This window comes from Podarcis erhardii (assembly GCF_964252035.2).
Source record: "Podarcis erhardii genome assembly, chromosome: 11".
Classification (NCBI taxonomy): Eukaryota; Metazoa; Chordata; class Lepidosauria; order Squamata; family Lacertidae; genus Podarcis; species Podarcis erhardii.
Genome location: NC_138501.1, coordinates 31,903,860 through 31,921,041, shown reverse-complemented (window position 1 = coordinate 31,921,041; position 17,182 = coordinate 31,903,860). Strand labels below are relative to the sequence as shown.

The 17,182-nt window shown below is 43.9% G+C and overlaps 2 protein-coding genes across 2 annotated transcripts in view; both read left to right on the top strand.

The window, feature by feature from the left end:
• Positions 1-14,398, top strand: part of ARSB (arylsulfatase B) — a 68,881-nt gene extending 54,483 nt beyond the window's left edge. The window contains exons 7-8 of the mRNA XM_081881206.1: positions 13,010-13,135; positions 14,084-14,398. Of these exons, the coding sequence (XP_081737332.1) occupies positions 13,010-13,135; positions 14,084-14,349 (392 nt within the window). The 3' untranslated portion in view covers positions 14,350-14,398. The remainder of the gene's footprint in view (positions 1-13,009; positions 13,136-14,083) is intronic.
• A 2,495-nt stretch (positions 14,399-16,893) lies between these two features.
• LHFPL2 (LHFPL tetraspan subfamily member 2) overlaps positions 16,894-17,182 on the top strand; it is a 121,893-nt gene continuing 121,604 nt past the window's right edge. The window contains exon 1 of the mRNA XM_081881281.1: positions 16,894-17,027. The gene's annotated coding sequence lies outside the window, so the exon portion shown is untranslated. The remainder of the gene's footprint in view (positions 17,028-17,182) is intronic.

Sequence of the window (17,182 nt, the reverse complement as noted above, 5' to 3'; positions counted from 1 at the left end):
GGAGCCCCCTTGCCGTGCCCCCCCCACCCCCAACCAGTGGACACTAGTCTATGAGGCCAAATGGGGTACTGCAGCTCCCCCCAAACCAGTGGAGGCTCATCTGTAAAGGCAAATGGGGCACTGTACCACCAACCTGAGTCTGTCCTTGGCCAGCTCCCCCACCTGCCTTCTTACATTCAGTCCTGGGGGTGGTAATGGTGGCCACCTTCCTGCTCCTTAATCTTTGTGTTTTCCTCAGCATGGAGGAGGGAACCAGGAAGAGCCTGCCATTGGCTCTGGCTCCACCCGCTGCCAGCCTCTCTGCCTTCCCCACAATGGCCACTAGCTGACACTGCCCCGACCTCTGTTTCCAAGTGTAGTTTTAAAATGTAAATGAGGGAATTGTATTTTGTATATGAATATGACTTAAGACACATCATATGTTGAGAACTGGCCGTCTATTAAGTTTATATGTTCTTGTAGAATTAGATAGGTTCATGGTAAAGGTAAAGGGACCCCTGACCATTAGGTCCAGTCGTGGCCGACTCTGGGGTTGCGGCGCTCATCTCGCTTTATTAGCCAAGGGAGCCGGTGTACAGCTTCCGGGTCATGTGGCCAGCATGACTAAGCCGCTTCTGGTGAACCAGAGCAGCGCACGGAAACGCCGTTTACCTTCCCTCCGGAGTAGTACCTATTTATCTACTTACACTTTGACGTGCTTTTGAACTGCTAGGTTGGCAGGAGCAGGGACCGAGCAATGGGAGCTCACCCCGTTGTGGGGATTCGAACCGCCAACCTTCTGATCGGCAAGTCCTAGGCTCTGTGGTTTAACCCACAACGCCACCCATGTCCCCATGGTTCATGGAGGTTAAGGCTTATCAATAGCTACTAGCCCTCAGATGAATAGTTCCTCCTTGCTGGAAAGTTTCAGAAGGGGCTGTGTGTACCTCACTCACTTGGCATTTAGCTTGACTGTAATGAGGAAAAAGAGCCTCTAATGTGTAGCTAATTATAATTTATTCAGCCCATGTACTTGGCTCTCCTTTCTTGTCCTTGCATTGTTGCCTTCTCTCCTTCGGTTTGGCAGTTCTGTCAGATCCCATTTTTTCCATGCTTTTGTCAAGAGCTGTTGGGATCTGTGTGTGGCTGCCCCGTGTGGTGACCCACTGAACTGCAGGTGGCAGCCTAGGTACTGAAGAGCCTTGAGGACTGACTCTGCCCACCCAGACTTTCCACTAAATATTTCTGGGTAGGAAGAAGCATAAAGGGCATCCTCCTCCACCTGATCCTTGCTTGAGCAGCAAGGTCTTCCTGAGTACTGCCCCATCCCTGTCTCCTAGTTTGCCCTTTGCTCCTGACTTTTGGCTTGCTCCACAATTCCTTGCGCCCCTCAGATCTTTTCTGTAGCCCAACCCCAACAGATTGGGACTGTTGTGTTGTTTCTGGTAGATCTTTTGTTTCAGTTTTGATTTTTATGTGTGATGCCTTGAGCTATGGAAAGGTGGCTAAGAAATCTAGAGGCAGCCCACCAGCTATGTGAGTCAACGGAGGAAGAGCTTGTTAGGTTTGCTGTCTTAAACTTCAAAGAAATGGGAGAGGAGCTGGCACCTGGCAAGCTACAATACATGGTTGGCAATATATGTATTTTTTAAATTTTTGACATGATAGGTCGCAAAATGTGGTAGACCTGGTGAATGGCCTACACTGAGGTGACTGTTGGCTCTTTTGAAGTGGTAGTGGGGTCCTCTACAACTTGTGGTTAGAGATACAGGAGAAGGTGTTGATACTAGAAGCCACCATTTTGAACCAGGAGTGCACACTTGGCTTAGCTAAAAATGAGCAACAGCCGGGGGGGGGGGGGGACTGTCATAAAGTGTGGCAACAAACTGGATAAGGAACCACGAGGATCTACTGCAAGAGATCTGTGTCGAAGTGAAAGTGAAAGGCCACTTTGTGGGATGAACTTCAAGACGTAAGATTAGTTTAACAAGGTCTACTTCTCATTTTGCTGTTTTTAGAAGAAAATTCTGATAAGGATGGCAAGTATAAAACACGCTGAGCTGTACAGACTTAGTGTCACCACCAAAACATAGGACTTTTCCTACGAAATCCCAATGTTCTTTCCTTATCTGTAAAAAGCTTGTGCGTCAAACTAACAAGGTTTCTGTGACCCAGTCAAAACAACGAGCCATGCAATAAACATTCATTTATAGCTTGCTTCTAGCAAGTTGCTTGTAAGGCATTGTGAAGACCATGAAACCAAGAAGCTCCTCTTGTCTCTCCTTGGGTTATAGGTAGGTATACCTATGAGGCTTTGTAAGAAGAACTGTGGGCGTAGAGTGCATGCTTAATATGCAGAAATTCCTTGGTTCTGCTGCCAAGACCTCCAGTTGAAATGGGGGACGGGACCTCTAGTCCTCTGGATGCTGCCAGATAGCTCCCATCACTCTTGACTCAGTAGCCATGATGATTGGGGAGGTTTGCGAAAGTTGAAGTCCCAACAATATCTGAAGGTCCATTAGTTTTTCACCACTGAGGATTGCAGTTGGCAGGGATGTGAGGGGACCTGCTTAAAACTGTAGAGATGTATTACCAATCAGAACAGATAATACTGGGCCAGGTGGAGCACAATTCTGATGCAAGGCCACTTCATTTGAACTGTAGCATTTGAACTGCATCCCCAATAGATTTGGTAAAGTAGCCCACATAGAATGTGGGAGCTGTGGCCCTCCAGATGCTGTTGGACTTCAACTCCCATCAGCCCCAGCCAGAATGGTTAATGGTTAGGGGATGGTGGGAACTGTAGTTCAGCAACACCTGCAGAGTCTTCTCAGACATAAAGAAAGGCTGCGTATCTCAAAGGGACTGCTTTCCTTCCATGGAATATGCAGTGTTGGAGGCTGTGTGGGGTTGAGAGAGATCCTTCATGAAATGTTTTACTTTTTATATGTTAGCAGGCTGCCAGTGTGGTGTAGTGGTTAAGAGCAGTGGACTCATAATCCGGTGAACCAGGTTCGATTCCCTGCTCCTCCACATGCAACTGCTGGGTGACCTTAGGCTAGTCACACTTCTCTCTGAAGTCTCTCAGCCTCACTCATCTCACAGAGTGTTTGTTGCGGGGGAGGAAGGGAAAATGAGATTGTTAGCTGCTTTGAGACTCCTTAAAGGTAAAGGGTAAAGAGACCCCTGACCATTAGGTCCAGTTGTGGCCGACTCTGGGGTTGCGTCGCTCATCTCGCTTTATTGGCTGAGGGAGCCGGCATACAGCTTCCGGGTCATGTGGCCAGCATGACTAAGCCGCTTCTGGCAAACCAGAGCAGTGCACGGAAACGCTGTTTACCTTCCTGCTGGAATGGTACCTATTTATCTACTTGCACTTTGACGTGCTTTCGAACTGCTAGGTTGGCAGGAGCTCACCCCATCGCGGGGATTCAAACTGCCAACCTTCTGATCAGCAAATCCTAGGCTCTGTGGTTTAACCCACAGCGCCACCCATGTCCCTTGAGACTCCTTAGGGTAGTGATAAAGCGGGATATCAAATCCAAACTCTTCTTTTTCTTCTCTTGGAAAATAAACCAGTCCAAGCTAGCTGTGCCTCTTCCTCACTGCTTGTACGTGCAAGGCTTTTTGTTTACATTATCTGCAGCTTAAATGAGCACCATATTTGAATGTTTTTAATTAACTAGTGGAACAATGTATTTAAATTTTTTTTATCCTGTTCATACCTCTTGCTTTTGGTCATATTTCCATACACAAAGGAACAAAATGTATACTTTGAGCTTTTAAAAAAAGTTTATTAAGGCAAGGGAGAATAAATACAAGCCTGTGTCTTGAGAGTCTGGTATAGGCATGCCCTCCTTAAAGGTCTGCAGCACCTCTTAAAGTATTGTAACTTCTCCTTTTTTCTGGTCCAAATCCATTTTCTTTCATATGGGTTATAACAAATGTAAACAGTTACGTTTTCTGTTCACTATACTCAGAATCTGCATAACAAATCCCTATTTTTAATAACCTTGGGTGGCTAAAGCCTTAGAGTGCCTTTGTATATATCATGCATATATTGAGGCCTGCATTTATTTCCATGAACTTTGCAGTTTCTTATGAGTTTCTGAAGAAATCTTCCATACACTCTGAGAGCTCTTAAACTTTTGTTGTGCCCTCAGCAATGCCCATGTGATTCTACATGTAACATGCATGAAGAAGCAGGCTTCCACACATGCATCATTTACTGGCTTTGGAACTAGTCAGATAAGAGTTCTCTCGTGGGATTTTACTTTATTCTTAGGGTATTTGGCTCCAGGCCTAGAGTAGAGGTATCTTACAGCTGCCTATCCACTTTACCTTCTCTGGTTCCCAGTGGAGGTTCTTCTACTCAGCCCTAGTTGGTCAAGACAAGTCAACAGGGTTGCAATTTAACAACAATTCATTGAAAGCACACACATAGCTTCATTCAAGCAAATAAGCAGAATTCAAAATTGTACAGTAGTTTGCTGCACTTCCAAAAGCACAGCATTCCACTGACAGAGGTGAGTGGAATGTCATCTGTCACCCTGTCGTAATGGATAGTCTAACAGAAGGTGTAAACCAACAGAGTCCAGGTCCAGAAGCCACCCAAAAGTTGCTTTCCCAATGCAGCTTATACAGTTCTTAGCTTTCCAAACATGGTAACGATGGCAACCTTGACCGCCACCCCAAGTATCTTGCATATATACTTGTGTGTTCTAGATAGTCCCTAGATGTTTGTGTGTTTCATAGACCATAGAATTGTAGAGTTGGAAGGGACTTTGAATGTCATCTTGGCTAACCCTCTGCAATGAAGGAATCTCAACACACAGTCCTCCAACCAATCTGAAACCTGCTTAGCTTTGCAAATGTGCTAGCAGTTTTATTGCTGCACCACTATTAAGGTTTGTACCTTCACATTCTCTTTCATCCTTCACTTCCGCCTAACTGCAAGCTTGCTTTATTTCCTTTTATGATCCCCTATTATGATATGTTTAGACCATTCTATACAATATGTGCCCAAGCTTCAGCTCATGACAATATATGAATTTGAGCTTGCAACATAATGCTAGTGATAATACAGTTGTACCTCAGCTCCTGAATACCTTGGGAGTCAAACGTTTTGGCTCCTGAATGATCGAAAACCAGAGGTGAGTGTTCTGGTTTTTGAACATTCTTTGACAGGGCTTCCGATTGGCTGCAAGAGCTTCCTACAGCCAATCAGAAGCTGTGATTTGGAAGTTGAACGGACTTCCGGAACGGATTCTGTTCAACTTCCAAGGTATGACTGTAATAGGATTTTTAAACTATTGGACAGAATGGTTTCCCATATGAGAAGGGTTGAGATGATTAAGCTAAGATCTTGAATAGGTAGCAGTCTTCACTGGTGTGCAAATAAGAGATGTACTGTTGCTTTTATCAGGGAAGTATTACCGGTATGTTTTCTTTTCAATAGAATCTTAACCTCCACTCAGCATAGGATGCATTGCCAGTTTCCCATCTGTGGGAGCACACACAAGTCACAACAATACACACTAAGTTGTTCACTTGTTACTGTATCCAGTCCCAAATCGCACATTCCTTTCTTTAAGAGGCATTTTGAAATGTCTCTGGGTGTAGTGTGCAGGTTGCTTAGGGTGTTGTGACTTAGCCAGATCTGTTCCATAGCTGTGACTGCAGAAAAGCAAAGGTTGCTGATGAATAACCCTACTTGGTTGGTTGTAATACATTAGCAGTCACAGTGCATGCCATCTCCCAAAGACTTTCTTTTTTGCTCATGGTCAGCGAAGGGTGGCAGTCAAAAAATGTTGCCTATGGAAACTGAGCTCGTATGACAAGCATTGTGGAATAAATGATTGGGCATGAGTCTGCTTCCAAATTAAGTATTACGTTTACATGGTTTCAGTCTCCTCCACCAGGCCCCAAAATGTACCGTCCGCACCACAAATACACTGGAATACAGTATGCTTTAACTTTTGTGGTTGGGCTTTCACTAAATACCGTGTTATACCAAAGCTATGTATGCTTTGATCACTTGCCATACAGGGGGGGGGGGGGGACTTTTTCAGCATGGTTCTCTCTCTCATCATTTTAATCACAGACTAAAGAGTGGATGTATCTGGTTAGTTTTCCTGGACCTTTTTAAAAATGCATCTACTGCCTATTTATATCTCATCTCTTTGTGGTTCTGCCAATGACGCTGGTTACTGGAGCTTTTATTTAAGGAGTGAGGGAATGAGCATGAGGAATATAAATAATGGGCCTTCTATAAAACTGTGTTACCTATGCAGTTGTATAAAACTTAATTCACTGTTACATTTTTACTTCTCTGCAATTTAACTTTTGAATCATCAAAGATTAGAACATAAACTCAGAAGACTTCTTTAAAAATAATAATATTGGAGATACTTGGTTATGCATGATGGCCTGGTCTGCATGTCATACGAAACCAAACCATGGCTTAGCATGAATGCATGTGCACACAGGCTACCGAAGAGGAGTTCATAGCCACTTCACTCCTCCTGGGTTGTTTTTCTGCCCCACTGCACTGAACTAAGCTTTAGCTTGGCATAATATGTCATCTCAATCTAGGCTTCTGGTTTTATGGTTCTGCAAGAGCTAAATTATGAGCCTGGATTTATACAACATGTTAAACCAAACCATGGCTTAGCTCACTGTGGCACATCAACAAAATACAGTGGTGCCTCGCAAGACGAAATTAATTCGTTCTGCGAGTTGCTTCGTCTTGCGATTTTTTTGTCTTGCGGAGCACAGATTCCCCAGGTATTAACGGCTTTAAGAAAAAGGAAGCAAAGTCGCAAGACATTTTCGTCTTGCGAAGCAAGCCCATAGGGAAATTCGTCTTGCGAAGCACCTCAAAAAACGGAAAAGCCTTTCGTCTAGCGAGTTTTTCGTCTTGCGAGGCATTCGTCTTGCGGGGCACCACTGTAACTGGAGATAAATGACGCTGCCATGATCTGTTTGCCATTTATGTTTGTTAATTTATGCTGTGTTTGTGATGTCCTATTATGTTCCATAATGCTATTACAGTCATACCTCGGGTTACAGATGCTTCAGGTTGTGGTTTTTTGGGTTGCGGACCGCCAAAACCCGGAAGTACCAGAACTGATTACTTCCAGGTTCGGTGGTCGCACATGCGCAGAAGCGCTAAATCGTGTTTTGCGCAAGCGCAGAAGCGCTGAATCACAACCCGCGCGTGTGCAGACGCACTACTGCAGTTTGCGGACGCTGCGGGTTGGGAACGTGCATCCTGCACAGATCACATTCGCAACCCGAGTGTCCACTGTATTATATGTTGCTTGTAAACTGCTTTGGGATTAATAGAATCATAGAATTGTAGAGTTGGAGGGGACCCCAACTTCCTGCAATGCAGGACTCTCATCCAAAGCATCCATGACATATGTCCACCCAACCTCTGCTTTAAAAACTCCAAGAAAGGAGAGTTCACAACCTCCTAAGGGAGTCTGTTCCACTGTCAAACAGCTCTTACTGTCAGAAGGTTCTTCTGATGTTTGGTCACAATCTCTTTTCTTGTAACTTGAATCCATTGCTTCAGGTCCTGCCCTCTGGAGCAGGAGAAAACCAGTTTGCTCCATCTTCCATGTGACAGCCCTTGGGATATTTGAAGGTGGCTATCATATCTCCCTCTCAGTCTCTTCTTTCCCAGGCTAAACATTCCCAACTCTCTCAACCGCTCTTCCTAAGGCTTGACTTCCAGACCCTTTATAATTTTGGTTGATTCATTTATAATAAAAAAAAAACCCAAACTCCTCTCCTAGAACCTGTACACTCTCATGTTTGCACTGTCATGCTTTTGACATATTATTAGCAAAAGGCACGGCAATATATAATCATTAATATAAACACAGTAACTCTACACAGGAGCTTATGATGAACATTCATGAAGAAATTGAAATTTAGGGGGAAAAGACAGTTAAAATGGGTCAAAGACAGAGATCTATAAAAGTATGCCTGGTTGGTGGGAGAGGAGCCGTTACAGATACGTTTTCCCTCTTCCTCATAATACTAAAATCTAGAGTCACCCAATGGAGATGAATGTTGAGTGATTCCAAACCAACCAAAAGAAGTACTTTTTCACACTTCCTACAATAAATTGATGGAACTTGCTGCTACATGATCTGATGATGACTATGGACTTAGATGGATTTTGAATGAAATTAGATTTATGGAAACAGGTCTATCATTGGGAATTCTTCATGGCAAGTAGGAAATGTCTCTCTCCACTTTTTAAAAGGAATGCCCTGTGGCCTCTTAGAGGGCAGGGGACTTTCAGGAAGGAGGAAGGGAGTTTTTGAAGTATGTAGAAACCCCTAGCTATTTTGAGGTGGCCCCTTTTGCTTCCAAACTGACCAGCACTCAACCACCTGGGATCACTATTAGAGGGAATTATGGCTACATGAAAGCTGCAGGTTTAGAGGCAGCATATCTCTGACGACAATGAATGGGAAAAGGAGCAGACTGGGAGGAGAAGGTGTCAGAAGCTGAAGAGGTAACAGGAAGAGGCTGCGGCCAAGAACAGTTCAGACTCAGAGGCAGAAGCAGAAGCAGAAGCAGGGACTGGAGAGGCGTGGGGCCAGGAGACAGAGAGGCAGTCTTCCCCTCCTGCTGCAACCAGCTCCCCTCCCCCTTGAATCTCCTAGAACACGCAGATAACCAAAATGAGCAGAGCAGAGTGTGCAGATTCAGTTTGCAACTGCTTGGGAAAGACCCCGGAGAGGAGGATTCCTGATGGGCACTGTGGAGGTGGAGACCTTCAGTTGTCACAACTGCTTCATTGGGGGCAAGACTTCCTGGAAAGAGTTGCTGAGACCAGGGGCGCCGACTTATAAAAAATATTGGGGGGGCGGGGGCCCATACCGACTTATAAAAAATATTGGGGGGGCCCAAGACCTCCAAACCGCTGCTGCTGGGGGAACGAAAGGGGCGAGCCCCGGGCTGCCCCGACCTTAAGTGAACCTGTGAGGGCCCGCCCTTTGCGGCAGCCGATTGGCTGCCGCCGTGGGCGGTGAATATTAATGAGCTAGGGGGAATCCCCGCTTCTCGCGGGGCTGACGCCAGCCCCGCGAGATTGTTGATGGGTCGAGAGCCCGCAACCCCACCCCCTCTCTAGATCGGGAGTGGCTTTGTTTTAACTCATTACTGAATGTATTATAAAAGGTAACTATCGTCAAACAAGGAAAATAAAAAATACCAACATAATTTTGTGATTTTACAAAGCATAATATAACTAATAATTTTCTTAAATTATTGGGGGGGCAGAGCCCCCCCAAACGAATTTTTGAGGGGGCTCGGGCCCCCTCAGGCCCCATGGAGTCGGCGCCTATGGCTGAGACCACTAGGACTGAGCCGTGGTTTGTTTCCTTGAATAAAGAGATAATTTCATTGGCCTCGGGTGGCTTATTGTTTTATTGCTGACCTATGCCTGACTCCAGCTCTGACACAGCTGAGCTCTTCTTAAGAAATTATGGGAGAGTCAAGGCAGGGTAACAAATGTACAGGCAACAACCAATTGATGCGTGACCTCATGCATCGTGGTGACCTGGAAGTGACCAGAAAAGGGGGTGGAGTTGGCTTAGACATGCTCTGCTGTCACATGTGAGGACCCGGAAAACAGCCCTCACACAAATTGGGGGTTGCCTGTAATTACCTTTACTTAGACTTTGGGGGTGAAAAGTTAGGCTGAAAGCATTAGGATTTTTAATTCAGTTGTTTAGATAAATAGGCTGAAACTCTGGTTTATATGTATTTCTCTCTCTGCCTTATACTTCCACACAAAACAGATACTGTCTGTTCTGAAACCTTTTACATATAAATTATCGTTGCAATATATTGCCCGTGATGTTTGCTTTTATAAATTGAAAATCAAAAGTTTGGATCAATTTGGAACGAGTCATATGGAATGTACACACAAAATGATGAAAGATTTGAATTTTCCAGCCTAGATAATAAATACCATGTGCAGTCCTTTACCTCAACGATTTTCTAATTCAGTGTGTGTCTGGCAGACTTTTCCTTTCATTCTTGTTCCATGTTGAAAGTAGAGCAAGAAAACTGTTAAAAGTGTAATTAAATTTACAGAGATCAAGGAAAAACATAAACCAGCACAGTTTAACCCCTGGAAGTTTAGAGTGGGCTGGACTGACTTTATTTTACACTTATAAACAGTGTGGGAAAGTGGCTGTTCTAAAAGAGCATATCAAATCTCATGGAAATGTTTCATCATCAGTGCTTCTTAAAAAGGAGCTTGCCTTCATAAATGACTTCACTCACCACCTAATAAAACGCTGCACATATCATTAAAGGTGTGGATAAATTCCCTATTGTCAGACAGAAAGAGGAAACCAAAACTCACCCTGTGTAGCCTCAGGCAAACAACCCATTCTCTTTGTCAGTCCTCCAACTGCAGTATAGGATGATAATAACAATGACCTATGATGCACTGCTGTTGTAGGGCTTACTGAGAGAATCTGTGTGGAGGTGTTTTGGGTGAGCTACAGCATTTTCAAGTGCACTTATATAACTTTCAAGCCTGACACAGCTTAGGACCAGAATACCTGAAGGACTATTTCCTCCTAGATGCTGCTGCCTGGACTCAAAAGTTATTAAGAGAGACACTTTTATGCATTCTTCACCCTACACCTAAGGTATAGTAGGTAGGGACATGGGAGAGCGTTTTCTTCCACTCTCTGAAGCATCATATCATGGGAGACCCATACTTCCTCCCTGTTTGATGGTATATAACATTTTTATTTAGGCTGGTCTTTGTCCCAGAAGCGGAATATTTGTTTTCTGGTGATTTACAGTGGTACCTCGCGTTACATACGCTTCAGGTTACAGACTCCACTAACCCAGAAATATTACCTCAGGTTAAGAACTTTGCTTCAGGATGAGAACAGAAATCGTGCTCCGGCAGCGCAGCGGCAGCAGGAGGCCCCATTAGCTAAAGTGGTGCTTCAGGTTAAGAACAGTTTCAGGTTAAGAACGGACCTCTGGAACGAATTATGTACTTAACCCGAGGCACCACTGTACTTCATTTTTATAGGTTGACTTATTTGTGGTGCTTTTTATCTGCATCTTTTATTGTAATAGTGTGTAGGCATTATTATTTTTTATTATTTTTACTTTTGCTTCATAAGACACTTTGAGTGGTTCAGTTTGTGAACTGGAAAGAGAGGACAGAAACATTCCTAAAATAATAATAACATAATGATAAAACAATTGTAGTAATAAAAATTAAAAACAGTAGCAAACTCAATGTGCTCAAAGAATATGGAAAGAATATGGTTACTCAGCAATGTATAAACTGTGGCTGGTGTGTGCCTTTTTCTAGCAAATTCTTAGGACTGTGGCTAGCCCAGGTTGCATCCATCTCATTAGGCTGGAGCCTTGGGAACACATGTTCATTATAATATTTACATTATTGGCAGGGCCAAATTAAAGGCTGCACTGTGTTCTCAGGCCTCACACGTCGCTGACAATCAGGCATGCTTTCTGTTCTGCTGGAATAAAGGCAAAGATGAGTCTGCCTACACAGACAAGGCTTTTCTGAATCCTCCTACTCCATCCTAAAGAGGGGGCCTTCTCTGCTGCTGTCATCTATCTACACGCCCTTCACTTATGCATGTACCCTACACAGACAGATTGCTTCCTATAAAGTAATTTTAATTTAGAACTGATATTTTTATTATATTGGAAGCACTCAAAATTTTGCCTTCACACAATAACACTGTAAAAGAAGAAACCAAAATCTAAACATGTAAATATATACAAATGGCCTTTAAATAATCAACACAGATGCAATACTTTAAAATTACATGATTTCATGACAGATCTATTGTCTGTCAAGTCAAATGCTCAATCAGCCACCACTCTTGCCAGAAATGCCTTATGCTTTGGGGATACTTTTCACCTTTTTATGTTGTATTTAAGCACCTCACAGACATTCATATTTGTTTCACCCGTGCTTTATTTTTAAAAACCTGGCAGGTTTTTTAAACAGATTTGGGCATTGTGAGGGAAGTGTCTTGGTGGTATCCAGTTCTTTTTTCCAGGAAGGGGGAGGTGGTAGTACGCAGAGGTACGCATACTCCTAAAAGTACAAAGATTCATTATACTTTTGTACATTTACTGTATTTATTTTTCGTGATCTGAACTATAAAATGGTGGTTTTCTTGAGTCAAAATGAGAGTACCCCTAAACATTTTGTTTTTTTAAGAAAAAAAGCACTGGTGGTATCTTTGGAAGCAGCATAGCTAGCCACCCGGGTGCCAAGGGTGACGTGTGCCCTTTTACCCAGGGGTGGGGCAAGCCAGGGCAGGGGACACTGAGCAGAGCCTCCATGGAGTCCGCCCACCACCTCCCCCTCAGCTGTAGGGTGGTGGCAGGTGGATGCAAACCCCACCTAGCCGTTTGGGGCAGCATGGAGCCTTCAGGCTCCCGAGCCACCATGCCACTCCTAGGAGAGATGTGTGGCTCGGGTGCACTGCCGGCCCGTGGTAAGTGCCGCCGCCCCCCACAGTGTGGCGCCCAGTATGCCCCCAGCTACACCTACTATCTGCAAACTTACAGAACTGTTATTTTCACATGTTGACCATGGGGAAAGAAGGCTATATTTGTATGGAATGTTATTGTTACACTTCCTAGCTATCTCCACAGCTCTAACAAATGATTCCTCTGTCTTCACCATAAGTGTTTTATAATTATAAGTATTTCTTTAAAATGCATAATAAGTTTCAGTGCACTCTGGCACTCGTTACGGTCCTCCATTGCGCCAGAAGTGGTTTAGTCATGCTGGCCACATGACCCAGAAAGCTGTCTGTGGACAAATGCCAGCTGCCTCGGCCTGAAAGCGAGATGAGCGCCACAACCCTATAGTCGCCTTTGACTGGACTTAACCTTCCAGGGGTCCTTTACCTTTTTACCTATTCAGCACACAAACAATATAATTTCACAATGGATATAATACTCATGTCCTATTTGATCTTAGGTGAAGGTATCAGCAACAGAACTTCATCACAGAGTAATTATTTTTCCTGGGAAGATTCAATTTTCAATACCTCCATACATGCTGCAATTCGACATGGAAAATGGAAACTACTAACAGGCAATCCAGGTAACTTGTTATGGGATTCCTCCCTTTTGCATGTTCCAGATAATGGCACTTCCTGGTATCTGCTGTATTAAATTTGTGAATACTGGTTTTGGTAGCAATTGATGCTCCAGAGGTGTAAGAAAGAACTGACTAATAATGATCATAAGAACTCCCTCCTCTTCAGCCTTAAAGTAAGGTTGGTTGGTTGGTTGGTTGGTTGGTTGGTTAAATGTGTATGGCCACGCAACAATAGACATTTCCTCCTGGGCAGCTTACAGAGGTGGGGAAGATGACCAGTTTAGGCTGTTCTGCCTGAAAAAGTAACTTATGTGTTTAAAGTGTGCTAAGATTCCCACATGCACTATCTGTTTTGACATAGTATGAAGCATTGGATTCAGATTTGTCACTTGAAGCAGCAAGAGGCACACCTGCTAGAAAGCTCACTCAATGGCAGGCATCCCAGCTTTCCAGTTGAGGCATCCAGCTGGCACTATAATTTCCTATATGTCAATCAGTGTTCTTGCAGATTAATCTCTTATCTTGTTTCTAGGATGGCACTGTTTGTCCGCTTGTGTGTGTCTTGTTGCTCAAAGTTCACCCGCTGATCATTGAATGTTCGTTATAAAAAAATATGTAAAGGTGAAAAAGGTGCAATAAGAGAAAGGAGTTGAGGGCAGTGGTGTCAAAACCAAGAAAAGAACAACAAACCTCAGCCAAATAGCTCTACTGCAGACTGAGCTTCATACCGTTTATATTAGGAACTCTTCTTCCTACTAACATCTAATTCATCTTCTGGGTATTCTGTTGGTCAGCTGGCAAATCTCTATAGGAAAAAAACAAATTCCACGTCGCAAGTTCAATTCCACTTCTCTGAAATTGAACAAGTCAGATCTGTGAACAAGCTGGAAACAAATTAAGAGGCTAATGCTGCCCCAACTAACCTCTAATCTGCTCTGTTCCTGTTTATAGGTTGCTCCCACTGGTTTCCACCACCATCTTTATTTGATGAGTCAGAGGCTCTGTCTTCAGACCCTCCAACAAAGAAACTTTGGCTCTATGATATTGTTAATGATCCCGAGGAACGAAGTGACTTGTCAGAAGAATATCCTGACATTGTGAGAAAGCTCCTTTTGCGTCTCCAGCACTATAACAATAACTCTGTTCCCGTGTTCTACCCAGAAAATGACCCTCATTGTGACCCAGGAACAAAGAAAGCCTGGGGGCCTTGGATGTAGGAAACTGCTCAGCAGCCCGAGAAAGGTATATCCAGGGTAGTCATAGAGCTGATTCCCACATTATATTTGTGTACATAAAAATGTGTGCATCCTTGTGTACACCACGGCAAAGTGTACAAAAATGTTCCATGGGAATCAGCCCATAGACTCAGGGACACAGACACTTCTGACTCGTTTATTTTACCTCTTCAGCTTTCACTTCAGTCCATTGGATCCAGTTCTTCTTACTCAAAAGCTGTTTGAAGGATCCAGTTTCACCATTGGTTGTGCTTGAAGTTCTATAGAATCATAAATCTGCCATTTGGATGTTGGTGGGTTTTTTGCCGTCCATGACATGTCTCTGAAGCAGAGGGTAAAATGATGCCGCCTTCCCAAAGTTCCTGGCCAGCTGGGAAACATTATTTCAGTTGGAAAGCTCTGAGTCATGGCGGGGCGGGGGCAGGGCCTTCTAAATTCTTTCACATCTGAAGTCAAAGGCTTGATTTCATACTTGCCGGGAGCCAGCTTTTATCGGAGGCTGACAGAGTTGTAAAGAAAAGGAGAAAGAAGCCAATTGTAGAGTTCCCTTTCTCTCTCCCCACCTTTACCTCGCGAGTCACTCTAACAGGAGCATCCTAGAATCTCCATGAACAGAACCTCTTAGCAGCTACACGCCAAGGTCCTAGCGATAGCCAAACACGTCAGCTCTACACCCAAAATGTCTTATTTCCACAATATGAAAAATGTGATCAATATGAATACTGTGTCCACAGTGGTGGACAGGATGGTGGCTTGGAGATGTATACCTGACCTCCTAGCAGGTGAGTTGCTGCTGCTTACCAGGAGGGAGAAGGGCAAGAGGGTGGCACTGTGGAGGGTGGCACAGTGCATATGACACTGGCAGGAGCACCGGATTGACTCTGCTGGCACCTTTGAGAGCCAGTGTGTTGTAGTGGTTAAGAGCGGTAGACGCGTAATCTGGGGAACCAGGTTTGCGTCTCCGCTCCTCCACATGCAGCTGCTGGGTGACCTTGGGCTAGTCACACTTCCTTGAAGTCTCTCAGCCCCACTCACCTCACAGAGTGTTTGTTGTGGGGGAGAAAGGGAAAGGAGAATGTTAGCCACTTTGAGACTCCTTCGGGTAGTGATAAAGCGGGATATCAAATCCAAACTCCTCCTCCTCCTCCTCCTCCTCCTCCTCCTCCTCCTCCTCCTCCTCCTCTTCTTCTTCTTCTTCTTCTTCTTCTTCTTTGCACTGCACCAACCTTGCCACCACTGTGAACCTCCCAGTAAGCATCAGCGGCTCACCTGCCAGGAGGTGAGGTAGCTGCCTCCACCCCACCATTCCATCTGCTGCCGCCCTATTATACATATTTACTCAGAACTCTTTGGACTTTTTTTTTTTTTTTTTACACAAAGTCCCCTCACTAAAGGCTCCTGATTAAACTTAGTAGTTATGGGATGAGAAGAAAGGTTCTCTTATGGCTCAGTAACCAAATAACAGAAAACTGGGAGCAATAATAAATAGACAATTGTCACAGTGGAAGTGGGATTCCTCAAAGATCTGGGATGATACCAGTGTCTTTAATATGTCTGTAAATTATGTGGAGGTAGGTGTGAGCAGAGAGGCAGCCAAGTTTGCTGATGACACTGTTTTGTTGAGGGTAGTAAAACCAAAAAGGGACTGTGAAGAGTTTCGGTGTGAACTCCACAAAGTGGGTGAAAACGTAATAGCGGTTTATAGAATTCTGCACAAGGTGGAAAAAGTAGGGGGAAATGTTTTGGGAGTATCTTAATCTGTGTCACGTGTTCTTTTTAAATAAAGGGATGGTCAGATGCCATCACAGGATGGTGGTCAGAGTCTCAGTTGGTCATTTTATTAGAGGGCTCTAATAAGTTTGAGCAAGTTGAATTTACTAAGCAAGTTTCAAAACGTCTAAATATTGTAATTTCCTTTAGACAATCTTCTTGCTTTCTGGGTTTCCCCCCTCTTTTGAAGATCTCATGCATTTTACATTCTGAAACTTTTCATTTGCGACCAGTGGACCACAAATAAATTATATTTGTCCGACTGTTTGTTCCTGGGCCCAATTCACAGCGCTTGCTCTGACATTACCAGAGCAAGGTAAAGTGAGGGGGAGAATGGGCTGAGGAGATTCCATGGCGGAGAAGCTACCACCTCGTAGGATCCACCACTCAACTCTAGCCAGGATGGAAAGTGCTGTGGTGGCCCTTTTCTATGTTATTCCCTCGCACCAAATATATTCTTCAGAAAATGGGTGTAAAGGGGTGGGGGTGGGGGGCTTGATGCCATTTTTGCTTCAACGTATACTGTTTAGGTTGACAAATTGTTCAACTTTACCAAGGACAATCCTCTATTGGACGAGCTGCATGTTCCAAGTCCAGTTTAAAGTTTAAAGATAAAAGTTTAAAGATAAAAGAACCATAAAAAGCCCCCTTCAAGGCAAGGGCCTTGAAGTTGCTCATCAACAGTTTGCATTTGACAGCAGGCTGCAGGTCACCCGCTCTGATAAATATATATATATTTCTGTTAAAATTGTAGTAATTTTAAGGGTGCAAATTATATGCAAACTTGTGTCTTCTTTTATTTTATTTTGGCAATGTGTAAGCAGTCACCCTGGAAGAGCTAACCACTGGATTCATAAGAAACGAATTTGAAGAAGAGGTGTTTTGTTTTGGTAAGTGCCAAATTGATGATGCTAAACACATAAACATACACAGGATTTCAGTTCTATTAAATTGTGTATCGCATATCTAAACACAACCTATACTGTACATTAAGTAAAAGATTTATTGCATTAGGTTTTCCAAGCTATAAATAAATTGTGAGATC